Below are 20,982 nucleotides of genomic sequence, written 5' to 3'. Positions count from 1 at the left end.
GGGAGTGAATACCAGCCCCTCCTGCTGATGTTTGAGGAGTCTGTTCTCAGCAAAGCTCAGAGGATAATGACTGACTCATCAAAGATACTCCACACAGAAAACCAGCTCTGACCTCTGCCAGACAGTACAGTGTTCTCACCACAAACTCAGCCGTTTTAAAAACTCATTTGTTCCTACCTCCATCTAATTTATAAACAATACTGCTTCAGGCTGCAGGGATTGTGCTAATAGTTACATGATTTTTTTCACAGTGGGGTGTGTGCAATATGTGTTTTGTGCAGTGTATGTACAATATTTTGTATATGCAATTGTAACTGTGGAATTTTTTTGTGTGATTTCATGCAATCAGTACTGTTTTATTCATAATTTAAAATTAAATCTACACTATAAAGTATGCTAAGTAAAATATGTCTAAAACAATATGAACAGTAGGCCTATCTCAGCATTTCATTCATTTCTGTAGAGATAACTAAACATAGTTGTATTTTTTAATGTTTAAATTAATGTTCAAGATAAACTTTTTTTAAATCTCAGGAGGCACAGGGAGGACCTGAACACAAGCTATAGTCACAGAGCCTTCACTCTGCTAAACAGCCTCGCTCTGTCATAGAAAAGACAGCCAAGCAAAAGCAATTTCCCCCCTGAAAGAGAATAATGTATGATTGTAGGTATATAGTCAATAAAAAGTTTCAACCAATATCCTAAAAACTCATCTCTGATGCAATATTCACAGAAAATAATTTGCCCAAAATTCATCGTACTTTTTAATCTGACACAAACTTCCTGCAGCAGGCATTTGAATTAACTGTACAGTTAATTCAAATTAACACACACCAGAGAGAGACAAAGTTCAATAGGCTTTATTAAACTTCTTTCCAGATGGTGAAGGGTGAACTGACAAAGATCACCTCTGACACAGTATTGCACCAAGTTAAGCCTAAAGTCACCAAAAGGCCAAGAGCATCACTATCTCTTAAAAATAGAGGCAGTAGAGAAAATATGCCATCTGAACAGTTTTCAGTAGTTTACCTTTTTCATAAATAGATTCAGGTCGTTGTTTCGTATATCAATCACACCTTTATGTACACATCATTAGTACCAACTTATCAGCAAAACCCCATCAATCAACAAGCCACAAAACATTGTATCCTGCTCTCTTTCGTATTGAAAAGGATTATAAATATTTTTTGGCTTGTTGATCTCATTTGTATCAATCACATTTCAGACTCTGACTAATCAAGAGGAAATGTACAGTCATCCAACATCAGGCAGAGATGATAGAAATGCATATATACATACATAAATACGGTCTATTACAGATACTGTACAGTATACTCTCTGGGGATACACACATAAATACAATAAACCTTTAATACACACAGTAGACTTTCATATCCTCTGCTTTGTGTCTGCAGCACATCTTCACTGGCAGACCGTGATACCGAAGTGACATTTCAGCATTTATGGAAACCGTTGTCTCCCACTATCTTTAACAGGCATGAGAGCACTTGTTCAAACTGCCAAGGTAAGGATACACACACCTTTGGCTCTGCAGTTTCAAGGGAACAGGGTGGGAGGGCTGTAGTGCTTCAGAGCTTATATAAGATGATTATATACACATTTGGAGCTTCAGTGCATAGTTTGAACTCAGCATCACGATTCAGTGCAAGGTATGAGAGCAGGCAGGAGAAGGAAAGCAGCAGCTGGTGCAGACATGAGTGATCTGTAAAGCAAACACTCACTGACAGATGGGATGTTTGCACATTTGTTTCAGCTCAGGGAGGAAAACGAGGTGGAGTGAGGATACGATTAGAAAATAGATTTACAGTGGATATGGCTTTCTGCACCTTCTTAGGCTTTCACACTGGAGGGTTACATCAAAGTTCAAGTCATTCCTTGTTCATTTCCATCAACTCATTTCCTTGTAATCTGACTCTGAAAAGAACAAACGGCACACAACAATTCCCCCAACACACATACTTTAAGGCTTAGTTTACCATTAAACATTTAAAGAACAAAAACTTGTGATTTCATGGAAACTCGCGGTGTTCAGTCTTACACAAAATAACTCGAGATAAACAGAAGTGACATTTTTTGTGGAGATATTTTTGCTTGCTGCTGTTGGGATCCGTCTGTTTAGCAGACTGCAATGTCATGGATCGAGCAGGTAACTTTGACGTCAATTTTTACTTTCCTGACAACATTCATGAGGACAGGTGTGACGTGACTTGAGTATGGAGAGCCTCATGCTATACAATGCAGAGAGGATATATATATATATATATATATATATATATATATATATATATATATATATATATATATATATATATATATATATATATAAAAATGCCATATACATTAAAAAACAAAACAAAACAAAAACACACTTGAGCTTTCAGGTTTAACGTTGAGTCAGCGTGTGATTTTCCAGTGGGACCTGGCTACAGCGCACCAGTGAGGCACATGAGGACGAGCACATGGATTGTGAGCAGGTAGGCAAGAAAGAAATATCGGGAGCGGGCACGGCTCGTCAGCAGCCTGGAGAAGTAGAGGCTCCTCCCTCTGAGCCACTGTCGACACGCCACCATGCCACCTTTCACCTGGAGCCACACAAAGCAAACCATCAGGGAAACAGTCCTTCAGTCACATGATGATGTGGAAGGGGTGTATTTAAGGCCCTGTCTACACATACAAAGATATTTTTGAAACAGACAGTTTTCTGCTTTGATTAAAAATAAAAATTCTGCCCCATGATCCTCATTAAAAATATCTCCATCCACACAAGGATGCAAAACCGACTCCAAATACTCAGGGTTATTAGCTATATAACACAGTCTTGGTAAAGGTAGTGAAGTGTTCAGGCTAATGTTACCTTTTTGGAAACACCTACTGAAGATCTCATCACTTTTTATTCCCCTTCCATAAAAGGATGAAGAAGTTGATTCAAAGATGTGAGTGATGCTCTGGACATGCCAAAGATTTCCTCCCACTCCACGTTGAAAAATATCCCACTCTTGAAATAAATAAATAGCTGGTTCTACTGGGTCTGATCCAAAACCAGAGTTTCCAGCAAACTTTAACCCACAGACACTAGTCACAATTACACCGCCTGCTCACAGCGGGAATATCACAACGTTATACCGCCTCACTGTTGTGTATATCACGTCCAATCCCAAGAGGGGTCTCGCCTCTGAGCTGGGAAAGGAGGTAGTAACAGCCCCGTGACAAGTTCTTTGTAAAATGTAAAGTTGGATATACGTGACCATGGGCGGCATGACTGTGCATTTTTGATTATGTGTTTATGTGTGCGACCCATTGTGGGAGATTTAAAAAGTAGCTGTTAGCATAACGGCTAATTCACAGAAGAAGAACATAATTTGTAAATGTCTACAAACTGTGAAAACAATGAGATGCAGGAGCTCCTGACGCTCCGAGCAGAGGATGAGATCAGCCGTCATATGACAGAGAAGGTAAATGATTGTGATTGACATATTATGCCTTTGATATTGTTTACAAAGCGCTGCCGACACGTATATTACATGTCACGCTAGAGGTAGACGCTCGTGTGTTTAGTGTCATGCCTGTCACGCCTATTTTGATTGTGGGAATGCTGTAATGCAGTGAATAATCACACACTGGAGTGGCATGATGCCGCCATCATGTGGTTCTTTGTGAAAGTGCAGAGCAGGTATAGAAAGGGGACTTTGTTGCGGCTCTATAGCTCCATCTCTGTGTAAAAGCAGCTACTGAGGTAGAGCGCATACCTCTGGGTGCAGCAGGCACCTCTGTTTGTCCATCAAGGGTTGCAACAGCACAGAGTTCTCAGATCATCATAGATATTGCAGCATTTGTTGCTTCTATAAGTTATTTACTCAATTATATTTTTGATAAATATTCATCAGTGATGAGGATATAATGACTAAATGGGTGAAGACCAACAACAGAACAGCTAGAACAGTCTGGGAAGTTCATAGACATCAATTTATTGTAATGACGCCTTAGAACCAGGAAAAAAAATACCACCAACAATATTACAATATCTACAAATAAACAATATCTAGTCTGATATAAAGCTGTCAATATTGTATGGATATATTGCTCAGACCTGCATGGATGTATAAAGAGATCTGGATACAGCTTTGGTCCCGTTATTTCTGTAAAAGTTGCTCAGTGGTGCATAAAACTAAAAAAGTTTGTGGGTAAGAAATGCCCGGAGAGCAGCGCACAGAAGACTGTCACAAACCAAACTTCTGGTTTAGCGCTGCACATACTTGCTGGTGGTTAGTAATTCTGTTAGTAATTTTTTTTACTTTATAGTTATTTCTTACTAATTCTTTGATTGCTAATTCTCTTCTTCCCATGTTTTTTTTCAAAGAAATCAAGCTAAGCTGGGGGGCCCGTTTCTGGAGCATGAAAATTATAACACAATGCAACAATGGCCATGTGTGAATTAAAGGGGATGACATCATCATTTAACCCTCTGTTTTACATGTCCACATGGAAACAACATGAGAAGAGTTTTAAAAAACATTCACCTAGAAACTGTTTTTTATAAATCTTTGTTGTAGTGACTGAAAACTGTTTGCGTTTGGACAAGAGACGAGAACATAGAGGAAAATATCTGTTCACAAAAGTACTTCCTCGGTTTTATGCTGCATACCTTTTGTGTTATTAGAGGCTGATTTGGGTTGAGACTGAGAGCTTCCCACTCCTCCTCTGTTTCCATCTCAATACTGAAGTCCCTCTGGCTGTCTCTGGACAGACTGGAACCAACACTGCAAAACAAAATACATTTGAAAGGTTCTGCACTGTTGAGTATACTGTATGTACTCGTGTGTGTGTGTGTGTGTGTGTGTGTGTGTGTGTGTGTGTGTGTGTGTGTGTGTGTGTGCACAGCAGTGACAGAGAAACCTCTTTGCTCTGTCCTCAGCAAGACGCAGAGCTTCCTCAGCTGTCTCTCTTCTCGCTCTCTCATCTGTCAGACTCTGCTCCAACTCAAGCAGCCTGAAAACACACAAAAACACCAGCTCAAAAAATGACACTAATCAACATCTGTGAGAGAATGTCACACAAAACTACAGAGAAAACTACTAAATCACAGAGAGAAAAGTACAGCTCTCATCTCTTCACCTTTCTCTGAGCTGAGCTGCCTCTGCAGTTTCAGCACTCATGGAGTTGTTGCTCCTCTCCTGGGGGGCTCCAGGTGCAACCTCAGCATTCACTGACCCCTGGTGGTAGAGGCACAGCATCACAGGTAGAGACAGAGATGTACAGAGAGACAACAAACAAAAGAAGGGAGAGAGGGGGAGTTACAAAAGAAACGATGGAAATGTAACCACAGACAGATATCTGTTTATGTCAGTTAAAAACTATAAGACATGATAATACAGCTGGGATAATGAACAGCTAATAAAAGCTGTATCAAAAGGTTGTGAAGTGACTTAACAGCAAAAACCTCAAGTCCAGTAGAATAAAGACTTCCTCTTTTGTGGATCCATCTTCCAGTTTCAGTGTGGGAAGCAGACACTTCTTCACATTTAAGAGTAGACTTAAGACTTTTCTCTTTGATAAAGCTCATAGTTAGAGCTGGCTCAGGCTTGCCTTGGACCAGCCAGTAGTGAGGCTGACATAGGCTTTGTCTCCCGAGGGACCTATGATATACTGAGCTCCTCTCTCCTTCTCTCTCTCTCTTCATCTGCAAACACTCATGTCCTTTTACTGCATGTCACTCGGCTTCTTCTCTTCCCCCATTTGTGCTTCCTTATCTCGTAGATTTCTTGAATCATGGCTGCGCCTGGATCGTGATCATGGTTGTGCTGACTCTGTGATCCCACTCGATGCCAGCTACTACTGTCATTATTATTTGTCAAACCTCAACTATTATAATTCATACATATTGTATTATATATATTACAATACACCACATTTATAAACTACAATATTTGCATGTAATATTACATGCTACCATAAATTACATTTATTAATATTCTTATGTCTGTAACCGCTATGAAGACTGACAGCATGGATACAAGATGCTTATTAGCCCCATTAACAACACCACCCGATGTTGAAAGAAAAAAGAATATTTACTGCTCGCCAGTGAACAATAACACAAATTATTACGCAGCAATCCTGCTACAGAGCTCAGAAACACTGTCTACATGAGCAGCACAGATATGCACGTTTAAGATCCTTACCTGAGCCTGGCCTTGGACTTGGTTTTCCAGCCAATGGCAGCGATTCTGGGTGTCCCTTAAGGTTAGAGAAACGGCCCTCAGCTGAGCTGCAACAGCACCTTTCTCCTCCACTGCCTGCTGCAGCTGGGGGGTGGAGGTGAAGCATACAATATACTGTGATATAGCATCTATTTGTTCTTTTTTCTATCCTCAAAAATGCCTTCATCGCCACTTTAGATTCTATCTTCTGTTAAAAAAAAAAGAGCTATACCTAATTGCTAGAAATGGTTGGCAATTGGACCTCTAACATTATAATGTATTAGTACACTCAAAGAGCTTGCTACACTGCCCACATCACACAATCTACACCGCCAGCGTTTGAGCTGCACATTCAAATGTGTTTAGTTTGAGTGAAACACAGGCTCAGCTGTGCTGTACCTTGAGGTTGAGCTGTTGGAAGTACTGGTCTCGTTGTTGGATCTCATACATGCAGCGCTGCAGGTCTCCGTGAAGCTGGACCCTCTCTGCATCCAATCGACTCAAAACCTCGTCTCTTCCACTCTGATCTGCCAAAACTACTGCTTCCTGTTGTTTGGAAGAAAAACAAAAAAGACTGAACAACTTGATTTTGATATAGAAGAAAAAGAAAAACTCACTATTATATTTTTCTTAGAATTTGGTATTCAATCAAAGTTGTTTATGATAAACACAACAACTGGAATTCTTGGCGGATTTAAACATGCACATATAACAAGTACAATCCTGCACAACAAGACGTATTTTCAGACAAAGGCAGAAAACTCTGCTGTCTAACTCACGGTGACGGGCAGTGTGTCCTTCCTCCCTGTGTCAGACCTAGATAACAGAAAAACCTTAAGTTCACAACACTTAAGTATCATTTCCTAATATATTACAATCCTCATTTGGCTCATATTTGGTCTTTAACCCATGCACAGCCATTCTGGTAGAATCCACAGTTGTTTCCATGCCAACAGAGAGACAGTAAGCTAAACACATGAGAGCAGCAAGTGCTCACTACAGTTTGGGCAAATATTATCCTCCTACTCTATCCCAAAGTATTTGACACCTTTTCTCATTTCAGTTGAATGGAAACGATTTGAGCTGAAAAATTGGAAAAGGCCACACTACTGGTACTCAGTACGCCATACAGTTAACAACACTACACATGCAATTACACATGCTTATACTGTGATCTGGCTAAATACCCTAAACGTAAAATTTCAAATATAAGCCTAGTCCCAATTAGACGACCAGTTCCTTTCACCAGTCCGGTGTGGCTACACATTTTGACAAATAAAGGCCTGTCTCGATTCAGTGCTCAGCGTGGTTGCCATTTGGTTCATTTTTATAGAAGTTATAGTAGTATATATAGTATAGAAGGAGATAATGTTGGATAGCTGCTTAGATAACACATTCACATATAAATGTTTAAACTTTTGACGATATGGACATGCTACACATGTAGTTGGCTTGGTAAGATTCTCTACAAGTCAGTCATTCAGTTCATTTTACTGAAACCATGAGCACCATAGAAGAAGTAATACCGGCAGATATAACGAGAGATGCAAAAAAGAGGTTTAATAAAACAATTTGATTGTATCTTTGCCATCTTTGCTGAGCAACAGTTTTATGTAAAAGGAATTAAAAGCCCTGTCCTAAATGTAAGCCTGTTGAGTTCAGTGGTTCAAGCAAATAATAGCCCTGGCCATCAATTAAAGGTTTACGGTAATTGATCCTGACTGGGTGCAGGGTGCCCGTTAAAAACTGTTCATGGACACCGACTAATTATTTCTGATGAAACTGCTTGTTCACTGTTCTAAATTAGCTTGATAGCTATTTGTTGTATCAGCGTGTATCTAACATGAGTAAGAGATGCAGTAAAAGCCTTTTCTTACAACTTTTTTCCAACACTGAGTATTGTCCTTCAGTGTCTCATCCTCTCCACCACAGGATGGAAACTGTAACACACGCTGCAGGTACTGAACTGCCCTCCTCCAACTTTAGCGTCCATTTCACATCCCATTCACCATTCAATGTGCTACTTCAGGCTGCGTCCCATCAGTACTGTTACACATCGCGCATAGCTTGTTCACAAAAATCTGGAAACTGACCAGGCTAGATAGTTAGCTTGTCTTGTTGTTAAACATACTATGTGACTATAATTACTGTTTTTCACCCAAACGTAATATTATTGACCTGGAATCTTGCTAGCTCATAGCTCGTAGCCAGAAAGCAAACGTTATGTTTGCTTTCTGGCTACGAGCTATGAGCCAGGAGGACTAGAAATATCTGCCGCTGCCAAGATGAATCCCAGATTCTTCCCATTTGCTGAAAGAGTGAATGAAGTGGCGGAAACGATTATTCCAGGTATGAGATAAACCCTAAGGAAAACTGAGTTATGGCTTGTCAAAAAATCTTGAGGTTTTGATTATAAAAAGCATAAAAATATAAGTAAATATTCTCACTTTTTATTTCTTTGGTAAGTTACCTCAGTAAAAGCAGAATGATGCCCTCTGAGGTGTCCATTCTCAGTTTTAAATGGCCTGAACCGTGAGCTTTCACGTTGGCCATTAAAAACTGATAGACACCGCGTCGGACATTGTCCCCTACTTTAATCAACAAGGTCAAAGGCAGGGCAGTGGGTCCAACAGCTTTGACTTCAGTCTGAAGAGGTCAGGTACTATGATTCTTACAGTAACTTTTAAGCAACTCTTTACGGACACTACAAGGAAATTAAAAATATGCAAGTTTATTCTCTAGTCTGTGTTTACCTCACATCGGTTGTTTCTTCCTTGTCGCTCCTTATTTCTTTAGGTGGCAGTCTGTAAGTTTGCATCTTCATTTCAGTTTGCTGTACTTCATCCATATTCTGCCTCGCCTCCTGAAAAAACACCAGTCATCAGTGACAAAGACAAAAGTATTCATCTTAAAAATCAATGTTATCAAACTAAATTTCACAACACCAGAAGATGTTCAAACACCCCAAAAAATACCATGCAAGACAAGGCACTGATATGTATACATGTATGAATTTTTTTTTTTTTGACTGAAATGACCCTGCATGCTCTCCACACTATGAAACACAGCAGAGAGGAAGTGCAAGCAACAGCCAAACTCAAACCACAGCTGATGACTTGACTTACCCGCCCTTCTTTCTCATTCTGGAAGGCACTGATGCCACTTGAGCCTGACCCTTGCCGGGACTCAACCTCTCTTTTGGCCCCGGCTAACTCATCCATCAGCCGGTCCCGATCGTTCTGGAGGCTGGCCATGGATCTGGAGAATGCCGACAGCTGCCTGCTGTATGTGTTATTCTCCTGGACAACCTGCTTTAGGTCCCTTTCCTTCTCTGACAGATCCTTCGACAGCTCATCCAACAGCTTGTTCAGCTCTGTGTGCGCGTCTTTGCTCTCTAAAGCGTTTAATTTATGAACAAGGATGTCCCTCTCTTTGGCAAACATCACCAAGTCAGACATGGCATCCTGAAGACTGCGCTCAACCTTGTTCAAGGCTGCCTGGGTCTCTCGCAGTTCTTCATCATATCTGTTCCGCAGGATCTTGAAGTCTTCGATGAGCTGGTCTCGGTCGTTTTGCAGAGCAGCCATGGCTTTGCACATGGACTCGTTTTGAGCCTTCATGTCTTTGCTTTGAGTTTTGGCCTCTGATAACTGCTGCTCCATTTCGAGGAGATCTTTAGCGAGCTCTGCCACCCTTTGATCAGCCGTCTCTCGCTGGTTTCTCATCAGCTCCACCTCATGCTCAAAGGTGTCCAGCTCACTGTTGTATTTGTCCTCAGCTTCAGCCAGCTTTGTGTCCGTTTCATTTTCCAGCAGCTGTATTTTTTCCTTGAGCTCATCAGTTTGGATTTTCTGAGAAAGAAGTTTCTGCTGGAGGTCATTACATTCAGCTGCTTTGGCTGCAACGGCTTCCTGCAAATCGCTGATCACTTTGCCTTCATTTGTCGCTGCTCTTTCCTTTTTTAGAGTTAATATATCAGCCTCCAGGCTCGAAACCTGAGCTTTGAGTTTAGACATCTCTGTTTTTAAAGTATTGCTCGTCTCTTCTTCCTTTTGAAGTTCCAGCTGAGACTCTCTGTATTGCTTTTCAGCTGCAGCCTTTTGGTTTTCAAGGTTTTTGATCACATCTTGTTGCTTCTTCAGCAGCACCTTCAACTGGTTGTCCTTCAGGAACAAAACCTGATTCAAATCCTCTCTGTACCGAACCAACTGTGCCCTGAGCATAGCATTCTCTGAATTGAGATCATCCATTTGATGCAACAGTTTCCTTATTTCATGTTTAAGGCCTTTGGTGGCACCACCTTCCCCATCAGCAGAGCCCTCTTTACCCTTTATCCCTAACTGAGTCCTTGCTTCAAGTATTCTGTATTCTGACATCAGCCGTTCCCGTTCACTCTGTAAAGACACCATTGAGTTCTTGAATGACTCCATCTTCGCAGCCATCTGCTCCCTTTCCTGGGCAGACCTGTTCACTGTAATCTGCAGACTTTTGACCTTTGCTTCAAGCCCTCTCAACTCTTTGTCAGCCTTTTCTCTCTGGTAACGTAATGATGTTAGCCTGTCCTCATATACCGCTACCTGGCTACGATAATTAGCCTGGAGTTGTTCTAGATATCCTGACATCTGTCCGTCTTTACAGGACAGCAAAGATGAGATCTCAGAATCTTTGCCCTGGAGGAGTGTTTTCAGTTGCAGAGAAATTCCTTCCTGCTTCTCAAAGTCAGCCTGAACTTTGTCATTTTGAGACTGTAAAAGGAGCAGCTGAGCATCTGAGTCTGCATTTATCTTCTCCATCTGCTGGAGATTCAGCTGCATTTGGGAAATCACATCTTCTTTGTCAGCAAGCTGTCTGTTCAGTGCATCTTTATCTCGCTCCATTCTTTCAGCGTGAGCACTCAGTTCTTTCACCTGCACAGTCATAAGCTCCACACTCTCAGTCAGTTCAGCGTTGCTGGCGCTCATGACAAACAGCTGTCTCTGTTGTGCAGCTGCAGCCACGGAGTATTCATTCAGAGTCCTCTCAAGTCTTGACTTGGTCACTCGAAGTTCATTCACTTCTTTATCTTTCACTCTCATGTCTTCCAGGAATCGTTTAATCATGAAACCCTGTTCCAGAAGCTGGTTGTCCTTCTCGTGTAATGTCTTTTGGTACAAATTGTTCCAAAGTTTGGAAGCATCTGCACCTTGAGGAGTGGCAGATAAAGCAGACAGCTTTGCCTCGTTAGTCTCAGCTGCTCTTTTCAGAGTATTTATCTGTAGATCCTGAGAGTCTAAGTGCTGCCTTAGTTCACTCACCTTCTGGCTTTCTCTATCTTTAAGGTCCTTAAGGTCCTCTATCTGTTGCTGTAACATAAACTGGTTCTCCATATAAGAATTGAATTGTTTCTCATCTGTATTTTGTGGTGATTGTGTTTTCTCTATGACCTGATCTTTGGACTTTTTACTTCCCTGAGATACGTCCAGAGCCAGCCGGTCTCTTTCGGACTCAACACTAGAAATCTTCTCTGTGGCCTGCTGGAGGAGACTCTTGTGTGTGATCAGCTCAGCTTCTGCTAGTTTACCTCTCTCTGCCAAAATTGACATTTTCTCTGAGCTTTTCTTTAATTCTTTCTCCAGATGTTCACAGGCAGACCGTGAGGTCTTCAAGGAGCCCTCTAAATCTAAAATCACTTCCTGGTATTTGATGCAGTTTTGTTGCAGCTGGTTGATCTCCTGATGCTTTTCTTTGAGAAGCTCTTGCAGTTCTTTCTTCACATTCTTGGAGCCCTCACTGCCTCTTTGGACTGTCTTGAGCTTCTCCTCAAACTCTCTGACTAATTTGAGCTGCTCCTCCTCTTTTTCTTGGCGAACTTGACTGCTCATCTCTTTACTGGCTGCCAGCTGAGAGGACAGCTGCATGTTTTGGGTTTGCAAGTCAGAGACAGACTCAGTCAGTTCATCAATCCTTTCAGAGTTTTTGAGGATCACAGTTTCCAAATATTCATTTTCATTTTTCACTTTGTCTGATATCTCTTGAACATTTTCAAGTTCCTCCTGCAGAAGGGACTTATCATCCTCCAAGATTTTCACCTTCTCATTCAGGCTGATGGTCTCCTGACTGTGTCTGTTAATTATGTCTTTGAGCTCTTTAATGTCATCTTCTTTTTTTCCCAACTGCAATTCATGGTTGCTCTGTATCTTCTCAATTCTTTCAGAGAGACTTTGCCTCTCCTTTTGTAACAGATTGTTGATTTCCAACTGAGCACAGAGTTCTGTTTTCTGGGCCTCAATCTGGCCAGTCAGTGAATTATTTAAACTGAGAGCTTCATCGAGTTTAAGCTGCATGTTGTTTGTGTATGTATTTGATTCCAAGTGCTTCTCTTCCAACGAATGGCTAGTTTCTTTAAGCTTTTCTGCCAGTTGGTTATTTTCAGCCTCCAGTTCAGCAAGCTTCTCCCTGAGGTCCTCTGATGAGCCTCTAAGTCTGCAAATCTCAGCCTCCAATTCTTGATCTTTATTGGTCAGCTCGCACATTGCCATTTTGTGGTTTTCTTCAAGCTCAGTCAGCTCTTTTCTAATTTTCTGGTTCTCTTCCTCAAGCTCTTCAATCTTCTGCCGTTTCTCTTTGGAAAATTTGTGCATCTTCTCTTTGATTCTTCCATTTTCTTCCTCCAAGTCTCTGGCTTGTTTCTGCAGAATATCCATCTCAGCCTCATGTTTGTGGATTTTTCTGAGGGCTTCCTGCCTATCTCTTTTGGCCCCCTCCAAAAGCTGTCTCATCTTATCCATTTCACTGCTGACATTTTCATAAGCTTGTAAAAGAGACTCGTATTCTTGTTTCAGCTCAGCGTGCTTTGACTTCCACTTGGAAAGCTCCTCTGTTTGAGAGTCTTTAAGAGACTCCAGCTGGCAGGAGAAAGCTTGCTTCTGTTGGGTGATGTTTTCGATGGTTTGTTTCAAGCTCTCACAGGCTGCTGATAGACTGCGATTATCAATGGCGATGCCATCAGCTTCTATGCTGAGCTTGTCTTTCTCCTTGTTCAGAGATAACACAGAGTTCTCCAGGTCCAGGTTTTGCTGTTTCAACTTCAGCACGGATGATTCCAGAGTCAAGTACTCAGCTTCTTTAGCTTCATGTTTGGCTGACAGCTTTTCTACTTCTTCCTTGAGTGTCGCATTTTCCTTCAAGAGATCTTTCCTAGAAACTAAAGCTGCTTGAAGTTTCCTGGTTAGGAGAGCAATTTTTCTTTGGCTGTCCTGATCATTCATTTTGGTGCCACCATCTTGAGATCTCTGAAGCTCATCAGCCTCTGTTCTCATCTTTTCAATGGTAGTTTCGTGTATTTTTATTTGCTGCTGTAATTGCAGTTCAAGTGCAGCAACTAGTTCTTCCTTTTCTGAGACTTTAGCCTGAGAGACTAACAAGGCATCATCTCTCTGCTTTAGTTTCATTTTCAAGTTTTCAGCACATTTTCCAGATAAACAGGCAGCTTCTTTGTCAACCTCGTCCTGTTTGACGCACATTTCAGGCTTGTTGTGCTCATTTACTTTCTCCTTCAGTTGCTTATTTAGTATGGTTACCTCATCTCTGAGTTCATCAATTAATCTGAAAGCATTTCCTTTTTCTTGATTTAACAAATCCAAATTTCTCTGTTTTTCAATACAATGCAATTGTGCTTTTTCGAGCTCCTCCGTCAAAACACCTTCGTCGTCACTGAGCTGCTGTTGTGTTTCTGCCAATATTTTTTGGATGGTTAAAAGTTCCAAGGACTTCTGTGAAACTAAAGCATCTGCTGTCTCTAATTTCACTTCCATCTCATTACTTTTTTCCAAAAGAGCCTTGTTTTCTTCAATCAAAAGTTGACATTTTTCTTTATTTGCATGCATGTGTTCCTCAGAGATGCTCAGCTTTCTCTCCAAAGCTTCCTTCTCTTGTTGTACCTTCAGCTCAGCAATTTTGACTGTTTCCTGATATTGCTCAACTTCTTTTGTTTTGTCTTTTATTTCTGCATGACTTCTCTGTAATTCATTCTGTGCTATGTGAAGTTCTGATTTCAAAGCTTCTGCCTCCTGCTCCATAACTACCAGAGCCTCATCTTTACTTGCCATCTGACGATTCATGCTCTCAAATTTAGATTTAACATTTTCAAGCTCTGTTTGCAAGTTTGATAGAGAATGACACTGGCTTTCTTTCTCAGCCAGACACATCTTCAAATCTTGTAGAGTTTTATCCCTCTCCTCAACAAGCTGTCTTAAAGTGTCCAGTTCATCCAGATTAGACAAAGAGCTTTTACGGACGTCCTCCAGTTCCCTAACTTTCTCGTCTAAGCTTAACTGGACAGCGTTTAGCTCATTCGTTTGCTGACAGCGTTGTTCCAGGAGAGCCTTGTAGTCGTCTTTCAGTTCAGCAAGTTCTTGAGTTAATTTTTTTTCATTTTCTTGCGCTTTTTTCAGTGTCTCTTTGCGTGCCAGCAAGGCAGCCTGGGCCTTTTTCTGTAGCGTTGCCTTTTCAAGCTTTATCTGTGCAAGCTCATTTTCTAAATCAACAGCTGTAGCAGTGGAGGAAGATTTGTCCTTTAACTCATCTTTACATGTCTTAATTTCATTTTGAAGCTCTTCTACTTGCTGCGCCCAGCTGTTTCTGTCTCGCTTAAATGCTTCTTCCCTCTCAGCAGCACTGGACTGCAGCTGCTCTATAACAAAGCTTTTCTCGCTCAGTGTTTGCAAAGTTTCTGACAAACACATTTCTTTCTCATTGAATGAGACTTGCAAAGTGTGTTTTTCTGTATGTAACTGTTCCACAAGCCTTCCAGTTTCTGTTTTGTGTTCAAGAATCTCCTCCTCTTTCTCAACAATTTTCTTCTCGAGAAGAGAAATTGTTTCATTATACATTTTTGCAGAGGCCTGAGCTTGATTCGTGACTTCCTGTAATTTATTTTGTAAAACTGAAACCTCAGTTTTATCGTTTGTTCTCTCTTCTTTTTGGTTTTCATGTAGCTCAATTTTTTTCAACAAATCCTTTCTTACAATGAGAGCAGCTTGAAGCTTTTTCTTCAATGCATCTTTTTCTTTGGACGCCTTGGCCAGTTCACTCTTTAAATCATCATTTTCTTTAATCAGTTGAAGTTTCTCTGAATTCTTGCTTTCAATTTCACTTTGAGAGTGTGAAATACGCTCCTCTAACTGCTGAGAAATCTTCTCAAACCTCTTCATGGAGGTTTTGTTTTCTTGCTCCATGCTTTCTATTTGTGCTACAAGTGATGCTTTTTCCTCACCAAGTTTCACTCTTTCATTTGAAGCGGATTCCATGACTTGGGCAATGGACGCATCTTTATCCCTTAACTGCTGACTAAGTCCGGCAAGTAATTCCTTCTGCTGACTTATCTGAATGCTCATACAGTTGATATGATCATCTTTTGCTTGTGATTCCCTGTGTAAAGAAGAATGTTTGACAGCAGCATCTTTCTCTTTCTCCAACTCAGCACTGAGCTGAGTCTGAAGATGTTCAACCATCTCCTGCAAAATAACTATTTGCTGTCCCTTCTCTTCATTACTCCTCTCACCCTCTTTAAGTGCAGTCTGAGTTTTTTGTAATTGTGTCATGGTTTTATCCAATTCATTTTTCAAAGCATCTACCTGATACTGGTGACTTTCTTCTAACTGTTTTATCATGTCTTGTAAGGTCTTTTCTGTCTTTACAGCAGCCGATGGTGAGACAGAGGACTCTTTGTCAGTACCATTTTTTCTCCCTACATATTTTCTTAACTCGTGTTCTGCAGCTTTTAGAGCCTGTTGCAAATTGTAGTTGTCATTATCCTTTTCCTGGACTGATGCTAATACCTTCTCAAGTTGAATCCTGGTTGCTGACGCCTCCAACTCTTTTGCGCTCAGTTGATCAGACCCCTGTCTAATTGCAGAGGAAGCCTCTGCTAGTTTCTCCTGCAAACTGTCAAGGTCTCCTTTCAAAGCATTTACCTTAACATCTTTCGACTTCATTTCATTTTCAACACTTTGTAGTTGTTCTGCCAGTAAATTCTTATCCTGTTTTTCTCTATCCAGAACTAATAACCACTCTTTCTCAGAATCCTGAAGAATTTGCTCTACCTTTTGAATGTTTTCTTTTAATCGAGAAACTTCTTCATCTTTGGCACTAACCTTTGCTTGAAGGCTCTCCTTCTCCAACTTCATTTTCTCCATTATTTCGTTCATGCTGCTGGACTGCTGCTCCATTTGAACCTGCAGGTCCCCCTGCGATGCCCACATTTGATGATGTCTCTTTTCCAGCTCTTCCCTCTCTGCAAGTTGTTTTCTAACTTCCTCCTGCAGATGAGTGTTTTCATTCCTGACAGCAGTAAGAAGCTTCTGGTGCTCTTCCTTTGACAAACTAATCTCCTCATTTAGTCTCTTATTTTGCTGCTCTAATTTCTGCATTTCTGAAACCAGCTGGGATGTGTGTTTGGCCTGGGATGTGTACTGACTGTTAATTGCATGGAGAGCCATTTCTCTCTGCTCAAGGTTTTCTGTCAGTGCATTCATCTGTGCCACAACTTGAAGATGTTGTGATTTGAGTCTTTCTATTTCAACCTTCAGCAGTGACACACTTGCCTGATGAGAAGCAAAAGCTTCGTCCTTTTCCTTTGACAGACTGGAGTTCAGGTCTTCTGCATTCTCAAGTTTGTGATGAATTACAGATAACTCATTTTTTAGTGTTTCTATTGTGGTCTTTGCTGTCTGATGTTGGTTACTGGTATCATCCAGTGACTTCTGAAGGTTGGACACTTCATCAGTTCTTTTGGACAGCTGCTGTCCCACATCTTGTAGCTCCTCTAAGTTAGCTGCATATTTCTCTTGTAGGTTGTTAAAGGCATGTTGTGTTTCCTCTGCTGACTGTTTGAGGTTTCCACACTCAGTGGACAGTAACTGCATTTGACTCTGTAGCTGTGACACCAACTCTGTGCTTTCTGTGAACTGTGATTTGAAGAGCAACGCCTCATCTGCTCTTCTCTGAATATCCTGGAGAGACTGTGATTGGTCCAAAAGAGCTGCCTCTTTTTCTTGCGAGGCCTTTTTCAGACATTCCACTTCAGACATCTGAGCTTTGAGGGTACTGTTAAGCTTTGTGAGAGATTCTTCAAGGTGTGAAGTTTGTTCTTTCAAGCTCTCACATTCTGCTTCTTTGGCTTGTAGATTTGAACTGAGACTTTCAACAGCAGCTGCCGAATGACTTTGATATTCAAGACTAGACTTTTCCCTTTTCTCCAAAGTACTTTTCAGTATGGATGACTCTGAAGAAAGACTGTCAACTTGTCCTCTAAGTTTACAAACAGAATCTTCAAGCTCTGAAACTTTTGCACTCAAACTATCGTTGTCATCTGTTTTCTGTTTCAGCTGCTCCTCCTGCTCACCAATCTTTGTGTTGAGTTGCTGGATCAAATTTTCCTGCTGTTTCAGAGACTCATCTTTTCCTTGCACAGTCAAATTAAGCCTCTCCTTCTCTGAGACTGCAGTTTGGAGTTTGCTGTCCCCATCAGCTGTTGCTGCCTTGAGATGTGTGACCTCTTCATGTGCTTTGGACAGCTTTGTCACTGTTTTCTGAAGTTCAGATTTTAATCTTGTATTCTGCTCATTTAGCGCTTGAATGTTATCACTAAAATCAGTGATCTCTACCTTCATCTGGTCCTCCTTTTGTGTCAACTGGCAATTTTCTGCAGTCAATTTCTCCACAGCGCTCTTTAGATTGCTAATTTCTACCTCCATCTCTGCAGCATTCTTGTTCATGGCACCAAGCTGACTGCTGAGTGAGATTACTGACTCGTTTCGTTTATTCAGCTCCTCTTTGTGGTTTAGAAACTCATTAGTAACTTCTTTCAGTGTCTGTTCTTTTTGCTCCATCTGCTGTTTCGTCTCCAGGCACTCTTTCCTGAGTAACTCTATCTCACCCTGCACCTGTGACATGAGTGCTTTCTGTTGCTCGATTTCATCCTGATAACCACTACACTCCTCTGCTTTCTGCTGAAACATCATGTCTTTCTCCATCAGCCCTGACTTGAGGACGACTCCTTGTTCCTGAAGCATTGATACAGTATCCTGAAGTTGCAACAGTTGGTTCTGCTGAGCTTCCAACCGTGAACTCTGTTGCAATGCTGCTTGCTCTTTCTCATTCAATGATGTGTTAAGTTGATTAACTTGGTTTTTGAGGCCATCAACTTGCTCTTGTAGACTTTGAAGTTGTTCTTCTCTCTCTTTTAACATTTTTGACAGATTAGCACATTCAGTTGTTTTCTCAAGCAAACCTTTAGAGTTTGACTGTTCGCTTTCCTTGAGGGTCTTTTTTAATTCATCTTCTGCAATGATGAACTTCTCATTTTCTTTCAACAGGGCATCAATTATTTTCTGATTCTCTGAGATGTTCATTTCAAGACCAATTTTTTGTTCTTGGAGTAAACTCCTCTCAGTGGTTAGTTCCAAAACTGATCTGATGTTTTCTGATAACTCCTCTTCTAGTCTCTGATTGTTTTCTGTTAGACTGCTAATCTTCATGCTGAAACTGGAGTTCTGTTCATGAGTTGCTTTAAGCTGTCCATCAAGGTCAGAAAGAACCCGTGTTTGCAGAGCAAACTCCTTTTGGCTGGATTCGCAAGCAGCACGGAGTTGCTGGTTTTCCTCAGTCATTGCCTGAATGTGGCTGTTTAAGCTAGCCAGCTCCATTTGCTTCAGATCAGCTTCAGACTGGAGCTTTCTGGTATTTTCTTCCATAACACGCACTTGCTCACTCAAAGTCTTAACAGTCTTGTTTGTTTCATTCAGTTCTTCTTTGTGTTTTTGACACTGTTGGGTCACATTTTTTAACCTTTCTTCTTTCTCCTCAATTTGCTGCCGTAGTTGTGAGCTTTCTTCATTGAGTGATTCAGCTTCTGTTTGTAGCTGGGATATAATATTTTTCTGATGTTTAATGTCATTCTGCAAACTGTGGTACTCCTCCTGCTTCTCTTTTAACATTTTATCCTTCTCCATCAGGCCAGACTTCAGACTGCATTCCTGTTCTCGCAGCAGAGACAGAGTTTCCTCAAGCTGTGTTAGCTGGTTTTCTTGGGCCTCTATCTGCACTCGATGATCACTGACTGTCTGATCTTTCTCCGCCACATCCTGCTTGAGCTGGTCAACTTTAGAGGTCAAGGATTGCACTTGTTCCTGCAGCTGTGTCACATTCTCCTCCCTCTGTCTGAGTAACTGGCTCAGATTACTACATTCATTTGTTTTAGCCAGCAGAATCTCTGAGTTTGAGTGTGTGCTTTGCTCAAGAACTTTATTTAACTCCTTAGTTCGAAGACTCAAATCCTCTTTATCTTTTTGTAGCACTTCAATTATGCTGCTGTTTTGTGAATTCTGCGTTTCCAATATGGATATTTTGCCTTGCAAAGCATCTTTTTCAACTGTAACTTCTGAAATCGCTTTTGCGTTTTCAGTTAATTTCTGTTCAAGCCTCTCTTTCTCTTTTGTAAGGCCATCGACTTGATTCTCCAGACTGCGGTTGAGTTCAAGAGCAGATGCGACCTTTTCACTAAGTTGATGATCACTCTGCTTCTGTAGCTCGAGCTCCTCGGTCAACTCTTTGTGTTTGTCCTGCAGCTGTTTTTTCTCTGTCTTCATGCTTTTCAATAGGTTCTTGAGTTTGGAGATATTTTCAGATTTGCTTTGAAGTTCATTGCTTAGTTTCTCATTTTCTGAATCCCTGACTTGCAATTCAGTGTTGAATTTCTGCCTCTCATCCTCTGCCTGCTTATTAGTTGCCTTTAGTTGGTTTTCCAGTGATGCTATGGTTTCCAGTTTTTCTTGTATCTCCTTTTTGATGAGCTCCTCACTCTGTACTTGCTTCTCTAGCTGTTTGGACAAATTCTGCATTTCATTATTATACTTTTCCACCTGTGCCAAGAGTTTGTTCTGCTCATCCTTGAAAGATTTTAGTTCTTTTTCATATGTCTGCTCTTTGTCACTGAGCTGTTGCTGTAGCTGTTCATTGCTGGTATTTTTGTCCTTGAGCTGCGAAAGAAGTCCTTCTGACTCCTGCAGCTTTTGTGTGGATAACGTCAGCTGTTCCTTCAGTGAGGTGATGTGTGTTTCACATTCAGAGAGATGATTACGATGGTTCACAATCTGTTTCTGGGTCTCCCCCCGAAGCTCCTGAATGGTTTTCTTGTCCTCCTCAGTCTGCTTTATTAGATGTTCCACCTCAGAAACGTTAGACTCTCTTTCCTCTTTGGCTTTACCCAACTCTATCTCAGTATCCTTGAGTTTTTCCACCAGCTCCGTGATCTTCCTATCCAGGGCTTGCTGGTCTGAAGTCTTTGAGTCTCTGATAACCTTGGCCTCCCACTCTGCCTTACTCAGTGCATTTTCTACCTGAACCAGGTTCTCTTCTTTGAGTTTGATCTCCTGCTTCAGCACTGTGATCTGTTCTGCATACTCAGACATGTTACCAGACAGGGTTGAAATTTCCTCCTCCTTTTCCAACAGGACATCTTTGAGTCTATCAATTTCCCGCTCACAGCTTTGGAGGTCATGAATGAGTTGGGCTCGTTCTTCTAAGTGGGTGGAATTGAGTTTGTCCAGCTCCTCGTTTGTCTGATCGAGCTCCGTTTGTAATGTTTCTATGGTGACTTCCTGTTTTTGGGTCTGAAAATGAGGATATAAAAACAATAATGAAGCACTGAGTGCCATACAAGACATACAGGATTACCACATAATGGATTAAAAAATATTAAGTATAGATTGCCATTTCTATTCCT

General features: G+C 41.1%; 1 protein-coding gene across 6 annotated transcripts in view; it reads right to left on the bottom strand.

Annotated features, from left to right (window-relative positions):
* Positions 1 to 844: 844 nt before the first annotated feature.
* The window catches only part of LOC121941888 (uncharacterized), a 46,546-nt gene continuing 26,408 nt past the window's right edge, over positions 845 to 20,982 (bottom strand). For 3 of the 6 annotated variants that reach the window (XM_088081267.1, XM_088081272.1, XM_088081284.1), the window contains 9 exons: positions 9,344 to 20,869; positions 8,972 to 9,081; positions 6,998 to 7,034; positions 6,618 to 6,764; positions 6,201 to 6,323; positions 5,134 to 5,231; positions 4,895 to 5,007; positions 4,664 to 4,860; positions 845 to 2,603 (listed from right to left, as the gene is read on the bottom strand). In XM_088081267.1, coding sequence (XP_087937393.1) covers positions 2,445 to 2,603; positions 4,664 to 4,860; positions 4,895 to 5,007; positions 5,134 to 5,231; positions 6,201 to 6,323; positions 6,618 to 6,764; positions 6,998 to 7,034; positions 8,972 to 9,081; positions 9,344 to 20,869 — 12,510 coding nt within the window. In that variant the 3' untranslated portion in view covers positions 845 to 2,444. The remainder of the gene's footprint in view (positions 2,604 to 4,663; positions 4,861 to 4,894; positions 5,008 to 5,133; positions 5,232 to 6,200; positions 6,324 to 6,617; positions 6,765 to 6,997; positions 7,035 to 8,971; positions 9,082 to 9,343; positions 20,870 to 20,982) is intronic. The other 3 variants (XM_088081283.1, XM_088081289.1, XM_088081298.1) reach the window with 1 other exon arrangement.

This window comes from Plectropomus leopardus, chromosome 1 (assembly GCF_026936395.1).
Source record: "Plectropomus leopardus strain MGB_pleo_1.0 chromosome 1, ASM2693639v1, whole genome shotgun sequence".
Classification (NCBI taxonomy): domain Eukaryota; kingdom Metazoa; phylum Chordata; class Actinopteri; order Perciformes; family Serranidae; genus Plectropomus; species Plectropomus leopardus.
The sequence above is the reverse complement of the archived record's forward strand: the minus strand, read 5'-3'. Positions and strand labels throughout refer to the sequence as shown.